Source organism: Arachis duranensis, chromosome 4, assembly GCF_000817695.3.
Source record: "Arachis duranensis cultivar V14167 chromosome 4, aradu.V14167.gnm2.J7QH, whole genome shotgun sequence".
In the NCBI taxonomy this organism is placed as follows: domain Eukaryota; kingdom Viridiplantae; phylum Streptophyta; class Magnoliopsida; order Fabales; family Fabaceae; genus Arachis; species Arachis duranensis.
Window position 1 is genome coordinate 118,794,677 of NC_029775.3, and position 11,014 is coordinate 118,805,690.

The 11,014-nt window shown below is 30.0% G+C and overlaps 1 protein-coding gene across 2 annotated transcripts; it reads right to left on the minus strand.

Annotated features, from left to right (window-relative positions):
* Positions 1-5,587: 5,587 nt before the first annotated feature.
* On the minus strand, positions 5,588-9,802 carry LOC107486508 (probable trehalase). 2 transcript variants are annotated; one of them, XM_016107061.3, is made up of 12 exons: positions 9,568-9,802; positions 8,852-9,380; positions 8,641-8,760; positions 8,029-8,144; positions 7,810-7,910; positions 7,612-7,721; positions 7,429-7,501; positions 7,184-7,348; positions 7,005-7,092; positions 6,497-6,596; positions 6,157-6,370; positions 5,588-6,028 (listed from the first exon to the last, which is right to left on the minus strand). In XM_016107061.3, the coding sequence occupies exons 2-12, from the start codon at positions 9,367-9,369 to the stop codon at positions 5,945-5,947; spliced, it is 1,689 nt and encodes a 562-aa protein (XP_015962547.1). In that variant the 5' UTR covers positions 9,370-9,380; positions 9,568-9,802; the 3' UTR covers positions 5,588-5,944. The 2 variants fall into 2 exon arrangements, with proteins under 2 accessions (XP_015962547.1, XP_015962546.1); XM_016107060.3 differs by lacking the exon at positions 9,568-9,802 and having other exon boundaries at positions 8,852-9,541.
* Between the last annotated feature and the right edge of the window lie 1,212 nt (positions 9,803-11,014).

Genomic DNA, 11,014 nt, shown 5'->3' on the forward strand with positions numbered 1-11,014 from the left:
TATTATGCAGGAGGTGATGAATACAGAGAAGCAGCAGCTTATATTGGAAAAAATTCATACCATAGACCAGCATATCCACCTCCTCCTAGTCCTCTTCATATTACTCCTCATCGTCCACGTCTAAAAAGTAGAAAACCTCCTCCTAAACCTGTTGCCAGATAGAGGATGCAATGATGATTACACGCCTATCTGCGCTGATCTCCACCTAATAAAGCCTTAATTAATTAATGAAAATATTTTTAATAAAAATATTTTTTTAATAGTTATTTTTAATAAAAATATTTTTATAGATGTATTTTTTAAATGTATCTCTTTATATATATGTTTAAAATATAATAATAATTATTATTAGCAATAAATTGACAGATTATATATTAGTATCATATACTTTTTCATTAATTAAAGGTCGCATAATAAACTCCTTCCATTTTCTATATATAGAATAATATGTAACACTTACTTTGTGTTAGTTTTCAGTTTTTCCATTTTGATGAGTTTTACATATTTAAATGGCTATTTATGTTTAATGTAAAAAAATAGTTATTTTTATTAATGTGGTATTATATATAATTGGATGCGATGTAAAACAATTTTACATAGATAATACATCAAAATTATATATGTGTGTGTGTTTTGAGGTTTTATTTTCAAGGGAAATAAAAGTTTTGTTTTTTTTAATGTTTAATTAATCTACAATAATAAATTAAGATTTGTTCCAAAATTTTATTTTTAAATTGGTAAAATAAGAAGACTACTTTATGTAAATTTGTGCAAAGCTAGAAATCTGCAGCAAAATTAAAGAGAACCAATTATTCTTATTATTCACGGTTGAAGTTATCAAAATGTTAACTTGAATGCTTGTGAAAATCATATAATTAATTCATTTAATTGATTAATATTGATTGAGCAATGAGCATGACATGATTTGTCTATTAAAAGATTCTATTTCATCAATTTTTATAATTTTTTTATTTTGTTATTTTAAATAAATTTAAAGCTTATATTGTTAATTGAGTTTAAAAAATATATTAAAATTAATTATATTTATTAAAATTATTTATATCAATATTAACTAACACTTTAAATATTTTATTTTTATTATTTAAAATATTAATTTAACAAAAAATAATAAATTTTATTAACCATATAATATTTTTATATATTTAAATTTTGCTTGTTAAAAACTTAAATCTCTTCTATGACATTTAAATTTTACTCATAGAATTAAAAAAAATGAACTTTATCTTATTTTATCTCTACTTTTATATAAATTAAACATAAATTTCATAAACACCAAATAATTTCTTTAAACTTAAATTAAATTTTAAGTTTGTACTTTTATCTTATAAATACTTTAAATACTTGTATTTAATCATTTATAAAGTATAATAAATAATACACCTTAATTTTTTTATCTCCTCTCCACTCCCCCCTCCTTCCCTCTCTCTGTATATATATCAATTAATAACTTTTTTTACTATATAATCTCAAACATTAAAAAAATATTTTATTATTTTTCTCAATACATATGTTCTTTAGTTTTGGAAAATTATTTTAAAACGAAAAGAATATATCAATCACCATCGTTATATTCCCTTTAATGTATTTTCTTTCCTTCCCACTCCCATTTTTTAAATTTATGGCGTCTCCAATAAATTATAAGTTTTGTCTCAATTTGTGTACTGTTTAAATTTAAAGGAGAATAATTTGTCTAAACGAGTTTTCATCCATATAATCAAGTCAACTTGAAAATCACTGCACCATAATTAAACAAAATAATCCTTTAAACTAACACCACCGGTTGTTGATTATTTTATCAGCTCAATTACAAATTGAAATATTTTTGTATCTAAATTTAATTAAGTTGGTCTAAATTCAATAAAAAATTATTTTTATCACACCAGAGTGTATCACACTAGCCTGTATCACAGGCGCATTTTAATACAATTTTTTCGTCTTCATCTTCTCCTTCTATTTTTTCTTTTTCTCCTCCTCCTTCTTTTAAATTCGCGCACGCGAGTTCTTTTTCCTCATTCTCCTCCTCCTCCTCTTTCTCTTTCGCTATCGTAATCACCAACAACAACCAATATTTTGTTAACAAAAACCAACATTTTGAATTGAATTTGAATTTATATAATGGATAATGTTTGGTTCATTTAATATTATACAGTGATTTTATTTTGATAATATTTTCGGTTCATTCTAGACGTAAGTATTTTTGAATTCGAATTTATATAATAAACAAATATTCGATTCATTTAGTATTACACAATAATTTTGTTTTGATAATATTTTCGGTTTATTTTAGATACAGATATTTCTGAATTCGAATTTATATAAAAAATAACATAAGTATCTAATAAAAATAAAGAAAAGAATAATATTTATAAAACAATAATTAGTTTTATATTATGACGACGGCAAAGTAAGATTACTTACCTATTCTCTCATTTTATACTCCAATTAAAACCACGTATCACTTGAAGAGTAAGAAACAAGCAGTTGAGAGATAAAATCTTGATTATTAATATTAATTATAATTATAGTTATTATTAGTGTATAATTTTTTGCGCAAAAACTAATATTATTGACAAGTCATTTAATTTGGTAGCAGTTTTCTACATATTTATTCCCAATTTTTATTTCAAGCAAGCTTGAAATTTGTGAAATTCAGAATATGGTTGGGTGAGATTCATATATGGTATTCGATTCATTTGGTATTATACTATGGTTTTGCTTTAATAATATTTTTGATTCATTTGCAGTCCATGTGTGTTGTCGATGAATAATTTGTTTCAATACTTGAAATGATTTTCAAGACAAATTGAACGGAATTGAATAAAATCTAATACAATTGAATAAAATGATAATAAATAATTTTATTCTTTTTTGCTAAAAAGAAGACTCCATCATTAACAAAAATACATCGAATTTATTTTTAAATCCAAATGAATATCATCAATTAAACTAAGAAATAAACCGAAATTACTTAAGAAATAAAAAATTTGGTCAATACTTATCAGCAGCATCAAGTGAATCTTAATTAACACAAAAATGATCGAAATAAATTAAGAAATGAACTGAAATTATTTAATGATGGTAGCAAAAAAAAATCAGAACTAATAAAAATGCTCGCAAAATGTTGGTATTATTGGTGATGACGATAACAAAAAAGAAAAAGTAGAAGATGCAACATTGAAAAAAAAATCTGCCTGTGCAAATTTGGAAGAAGAAGAAGAAGAAGAAAGAGAAAGAGAAGAAGAAGGATGAGAAGAACTTGCGCGAATTTTGAAGAAGAAGAAGAAAAAAAGACGAGGAGAAGGAGAAGGAGAATGAGCGCGTGATTTAAAAAGTTGTTATAACAACTTAGATAGACTTGGATAAGTATTTTGTTTGAATGTAAAGCTTTATTCTTATTTTATTATTCCTTCAGGTAGTACTCAGTCAAGAAGATACTACTATACAAGGTTCTAAAAATCGGACAGATAATTAAACTGTTCTAATTATTGATTAATTAATTTATTGATCCAATTGATTAATTCAATTGAAATAATTATTTTATAATAAAATAATAAATAAAATATAAATAAACACATTAAAAACAAATTAAAGTCTAATATAAACTTTAAATTATGATCCCAATTTAAAATATTACATCAACTAAAATCTTAAATTTTGTCAAAGTATAAATTTAAAGTTAAATAATTTTTTATCTCATCAATTAATAACAATATAATACTCATTATATTATTAAGATAGTCACTATTTATGCATAATTTTAATAAAATTGTTAGCACAAAAAGATTGATTATAATAGACAAGTAATAATTTTACAATTTTAATATGGCCTGAAGTGATCTTGGTGGATGAACATAAACAAAATCTGTTTAAAAAACAAAAAAAGGAAAATTTAAAATGCTAGAATATTATGTAATTGCTATTTAAAAAATGAACATATTAAATTATTAACAATGCTGTTGAGTTTGCACACATAGAGACTCTGCTCATATATATTTAAGACTCTAAGACTCTGCCCAAGACTCTTTTTTAACAAAATTAATCTCAACTGATATGTTAGATATATATTTTCTATAACTAATCATAATAGAACTTAATTTTATTAAGTGATTTCATTATCTTTTGTACTCTTTACCAAAATAATAAATTAACCAATTTAGTTAATACAACTTTAAATACAGTAAATAATCTGCTTCATACACTTCTCAAAAGTGATCTTAAATTATTTGCAATAATAATGAACGATATTTCATAAACAACTCAATTGTCAAAATTAAAAACATGAATAACACTATTTAAAATCTACAGAAATACACCAATCTCAAAAAATGTATAATTGGCAAAATTGATCAAATCATGGCAAAACTAAGTTCTTAAAAAAAATTTTGGTATATCACAATCAAAACGGAGCCGGAGCTGTTTTGTCCTTTTTTTTTTGTTGCCGCTCCTGTTGTGTTTTGTGCTTTAAACTTAAACCAAGCACTAGTAAATTATAATAGTGCTAAATGAGGAGTATATAATATAAAAAGGGGAGAAATGGAAATGAAGATTGAAAACCAAAAAAAGATGTTATGTGGTTAATTTTATGTATTTTTTATATATTTTTATTATAATTAATTATCATCAACATTAAACGAATAAAAAAAAATAATTAAATAAATTAATCTCTAATATTTTTTAAAAAGTCATAAAGTCTTAAATTTTTCTTAAAAAACATATAAAATGGTTAATAGATCAAATTGTTTGACATTTTAAAAAATAATAGACTAATTTAGATATACATTATTAATTTAAAAGATAAGAAACAAATTTATTCAAACAAAAAATTATGAATGACCAATTCAACTTTTCGAACAATTTGAATTAGAAAAATTTAGAAAATCAACTACAATATATGTCAACTCAATCAATCTCATTTTATTTCTAGTTTTAAAATTCAAAAAATTAGAGTAGTAGAAGTTTTTTTTTTTATATAACTGACTTATTTTTTAACTAATTAACTGCAATTGACTGCACTCCTAATTAGCTGTCTAATATTATCGTTTGAGTTAATAACGAAGGGCTAACATAAAATATATAATGTTGCTTGTGACGACTTGACCATGAAGGGTTATCAAAATTGTGATAATGTACTTAGTCTAAATGAGTAGGACGCATGCGGTACTAATATGCAAGATAAAATTGCAAAACATATCTGCTTGAATACCCTTCAATCTTCTAAGACTATAAATACATGATAATAATATATATCGCCATGCATAAGGAAAAGTGAAGTGTAGTCTCATCTTCACTTAGAAATAAGTATTTCATAATAATCATATCATATCATAAGATGAAGCCAATTTTCTTTGCAATATTCTTGTTTTTGGTTTCCGTAATGTTCTTTCCCTCATCAACACTTGCAGCTCCAGTAGTAAAGGGTAAGAACTCTTATCTCATTCTAATCATTTATAGAATGTTATTAGGGATATAATTATTTAATTTTAGAAAAAAGATTTTTAGTATATATATATAGTAATTTTAACTATGGACCTAACCAAATTTGCTATCGATTCACGGTTCGACCAACTGATTCAAATTGGTTTTCAAAACCATGCTTATATATTTCATGTCGATTAGTTCCAAAATGATGCTTAAAGATAGTCTCGCTTATGTTCTTTTTTTTTTTTTGGTCACACAAATACACTCACCCATCCACTCACTAAATTAGCCACTACTAGAACACCTGGTTTGGCTTCTCTAAAATGCTTAGTAAAGCAGAAACATGAAGGGTAAACTATTATTGGAATCATTTAGCAAGTCTCTTACACACAAGGAAAATTATTGATGCAAGAAAAAGTGCTCAACACTTCCTTATTTAAGCACGTCATCCTCTAAACAATACCAGGCTCAAGGCTTGTTCAAACTTTGAATCTGAACACACATATCAGCAATCTATACTCCGATCTTGAGGCCAACCAAACTCCTCCAAGAATGCCAACACAACCCCGTTAGACCAACCAAATCCAGTCTGCATTTGCAACACAGTTACCAACCAATACATAGTCAAATTCACATGGAACAGATCATGAAAAAGTGTTTGTGAAAAGCAACTTCAATTTGTGATTTTATAAGCCAGCTATATTAATTAGGACATACCTGGGGTGCATATTCACCCCCGCCTCCATATTCTCCACACTTCTCCACGTCAAGCTTTTCATGCATTACCCCTGTTTTCTTGTAACTAACATAATTGCTTCTAATCCATTTGATAGCAATTTCCTCAGCCAACAACCTTGCTTCTTTTGACCCTGATTTTACCAGGCCTTCTGCTAGCATGTGTTGAAGTGGAGCCCAACCATTTGGAAAGTCCCTATTACGTTTCAAATGAGTCACTAAAAACACTTAGCTTATAGACATTATTGTATTATTGGATGGTAAATGCATGTCAATTTGATGTACAAGAATATATCTCAAATCCAAATTGTTTATTACTTACCACTGTTGTCCTGAATCAGTCAAAGAAGTTGCAATTCCAGCAGCACGAATCAGGCCAGAAGTTTTGAGAGCATGAACAACGTTACCCACAAGCGAACCATCTAATGAAATATAAAATATACCAAATTTTCAACTTACAAGACAGGAAATTCTACCGAAATAAATTGAACAAAAAATGTAAAGCTTTGAAATATGGTATCCTGATTGTGCCTCTGAGAGTTCCAGTATCATACACTCTCATGCACTACTTCCTCCCCAAAAATACTCCCCTAATACATAACACGCTTTTGGAGGGATAACTATAAGAAGTTACAGATGGGTTTAACTGTAAGGCTTACTCTTGTATTAGTTAATCCTAAGTTACTAACTGTCCGCATGCATGTTTGATTCTAAAAAGTTCAGGCTTGCTAGTTCAAAATTAACAAGGGATTGATACCACAATGATTAGGATAACCAATCATGCAATTATATTTACTTGTTATTTGATGAAGATATCATATCAAGAATACCTGAGTAAAATGGCTCCATCCACAAAGGAACAAAATTGGAAGCAAATACATTTTTATTCTGATGCTTAGCTTCCCAAACATGAGCCACCTAAGAGTGTCGAAGAGATTAGCAATGCAGCAGCAGAAGGCTATGATATCCCTCTTTATGGCGGATTTCTACAAGGAGCAATAGGAAATACCTCACATGTGCCACTGTTGAGCCAGTAATCGAGCCATTGCTTCTTGCTTGGACTCCAGAAAACAGAATTTATTGCCTTCTTTCTAGCATCAGAAAGTTCCATGAAGTGTTTCACAGTGGTTTCGTCTCCAATAGCTTTTGCAAAGAAGGCAATATTAATTTCCATCTGGATCAATATTCATCAGAATTAAATGAGGTTTCGAACTCTGATTTCAGGTTTTTCTAGTCAATTGGTCTAAGACATACCCCAAGCAGATATGCATTCAAATCAACAGGTATTACAGATGTTGTAGCTAGTGTACTGTAGTCAGGTGGAACTCTGTATTAACACAACATGGTTTCATCAAAAACATAAATACGTCGGTAAGAACTTAAAGTTGTGTTTTTCCCCCTTTTTGCAAAAAATCTTAATTTTATGTAATATAGTACCTCATCCATCTTGTGCTGAAATCCCATCCTGATTCAGCAGCCGAGGCAATATCACAGTAAAAATGCTGCTTTTCTGAAATATTTAAGAACTTGGAAGCAGATTTCTTGTCCTGTGCCATGGAATTTGTTACCCAAAATTACAAGTTTGAATGAAATACCACTGCATCAATACCACAGTAGTTAACAAAGCACACACACCATTGTGGACGACTCTGGCCTGGGTTTGTTCCACATTGCCTGATAGCGATTCAAGTTATGGGAGTGTCCTTGAGCATCCACAATGGTCACTCTATGTATATCTTAAAGATAAAATATAAGGTAAAGCCATTACACTTGGGTAAGACTAAGAGGCAAACACATAAAAGTATTCTACAAGCATAGTCGATAAATATAAGGTGAAATTTTGTGGTTTAATACCTGAATTCCAAAAGGCATGCTCCTTAAGCAGTGCAGGTAAACATCTTTTAACTAACTCAATGTCACCAGTGCTGCGGTATATCTCATAAAGCATAGAGCTTAAAAGAGGAGGCTGACTGTAAAATCATATTCAAGGTTATAGTTTCTATTCTCGTTTGTAAGAGCAAGAATTATAATAACAAATTCTTTTATTACATACGGTGTAGTAATGAGAATGACATTATATGCAGGCAAAATTATTATAACAGAACTCATAGTACACTATCCTTTTGCAGCTTATTAGTGAAGTTAATGCAAGATCGCAAAAAATGATAGCATATAATATAATTCAGTGAACCGAAACTTTGGGAGTCAATAACATAAAGTTGCCTTATTTAACTTAACATCCATAATTTCATGCACGTAATATATCCAAACATTTTTATTCAGCAAAAGCAAAAGGCAGAGTCCAAGTTTAGACTTAGACCAGTCAACAAAAATGATGACAAATTTAGAAAGTCCAATCATATGGGTGGTTCTTTTAGGAAGCTATTTGTTTAAAAGAAATTAATGTGCCTTTACCTATCCTTTTTCCTAGATCTAGATCTTTGTAGGAATGGAAAATGTGGTTACCTCCTGTTAGTGTAGTACTGTCTAGCCCCATTGAGCACAAATCCATATTTTTCTATCAAAGAAACAAGATTCATCACAATAGCAGTAGCAGTCTTATGCATTTTACTCACCAGCAAGCCCCTGCACCACTCAAAAATGAATGCATCATTATTCCTTATAATGCTCTGAAAAGAGAAAGAGAAAGAGAAAGAGAAATAGTAGAAGAACGAACCGAATGACCCAATAGGAGTCCCAATAATAGACCTCACGAAAGCGTGAACCAGGAATAACAACAGGATTCGGCAGGGGAAGCAGAGTGTGCAGCTGCGGGTTCTTTTCGACTTCACGGGATACCTTGCGACTCAAGTTTCTCCAAAGCGAATGAACCTTCAAAGCCCACGCCCTCACCTCCGGGTGCTTCACCTTCGTCAAGAACCCTTCTGGCTCTGCAACGAAATCATGTGGCTGCCAGCACACCAGATCATCCCCTGCGCCCTTAAAGTACCTATTGATGAATCCTTTCAGCACCTCCGCAGAAACGGTCCCGTTGGAACTCAGTCTTGGAAGGTTCTGGAATGCTTGGTGTGTCTCGGAGAGGGTGAACTTGAGGGGCAAGTCAACGTAGGTTTTGGGATCGAAGTTGGAATCCCCGAAGGTTTGGAGCGCCGTTTCTTGGAGCTGTTCGAGGAAGGAAACAAGAGGAGTGGATGGCGTGACAACGGAACAAGAGGAAGAAGAAGAAGAAGCCATGTGGGACGAAGCTACAGCAAAGGAGAGTGAGAGTGTGAAGGTGCACAGTAGTAGGGTGAGGGCGTGCAGCGCCATCTTGTTGGAGTCAACGCGAGATTGTTGACTCGTGAAACATGGTGAATGGTGATTATGTCAATATATATTGATATGTTGGTGGATGAGAGAGAGAGAGAGAGAGAGAGAGAGAGGAAAACAAACCTAGGAAGTAATGAGAGTGATGCGAAGAGAGGTGACCGGCAGCTACGACAAAAAATGGTAGCTTTTAAACTTTTGCGTCATTCGTAAGCAAACAAGTGTCAGCGTTCTTAGGACGACGGCATAAATGGTATGGAAGCCGAAGATGACAAGGACGGGAAGAAGATGACAAGGACGGAAAGGAGAGGCTGATGACGATGGGGACTTGCAGCTAGATGGGGGGAATGGAAGATGGAACAAAACGACGTTATTTTGGTTCTAGCTTCAAAACCGATCGGGGTCCCGATTCAATTGACTCACTAGTTCTCGATTGATATTCCAATTCTCAAATTGATTTTTCAGCTTGATGGTTTTTTACTATGGACCTAACCAAATTTGCGATCGGCTCACGGTTCGATCAACCGATTCAAATTGGTTTTCAGAACCATGCTTATATATTTCATGTCAATTAGTTCAAAAATGATGTTTAAAGATCAAGATTTAGAAAACCGAACCGATCATCAAACTGCGTTGATTATTAGTTAATTGGTTCAATTGAAAAAATCATATTATAGTAATAAATAAAATATAAATAAACACACTAAAACATAATTATAGTCTAATATAAATTTTAAAATATAATTCAAATTAAAAGTATTACATCAATCACAATGTCTCATTAAAAATAACAATTATACAAATTAACAATCACAAGATCAAAAATAGCACCACAATAACAGTAATTTATCAAATTAACAAATTCAAGAACATGAACTCAAATCAGAATAATTATTCAAATTAATAATTGGCAAAAATACAGCCACCTAGCAATCACAGGATCAAAGAACAACACCTCAAAAACAATTTATCAAATTATTAGACAAGATCAAGAACATGAACTAAGATAGAATAATTGTTCAAATTAACAATTAGATAAAAATACAGCAACCTAACAATCACAGAGCACTTCAACAACAATTTATCAAATTACTAAATTAACAAGATCAATAACATGAATTTAGATCAGAATAATTATTCAAATCAACAATTGGACAAACAACAACCTAACAAGAGATTAGAAGCCAAATTATTCTTAATAGATGCATTATTATCCCTAGATGCTTTTTGATTAATACTCTCATTCATACTTAAAAATTACTAGCAACCCAATAACAATTAACAATATTACAGCAACCCAATAATCTCAAGGATAACAGTTAGTACACAACCAAAAAAATTAACAGATCAGAACCATGTAATAATCAAAGAAAATCAGTAAGCCAATAAATCATTCCACAACAATCACTAATGAGTAATGACAACATCATTGACAGAATATCAGAAAAAATGAAAATTCAGTAAACCACAATAATGACAATAAGTCAACAACAATTGATTTAATGTCGTATAATAGAAAATAAAAAAGAATAAATGCCTTTGAATCCAAGCAATCGAGAAAACGTATAAGACC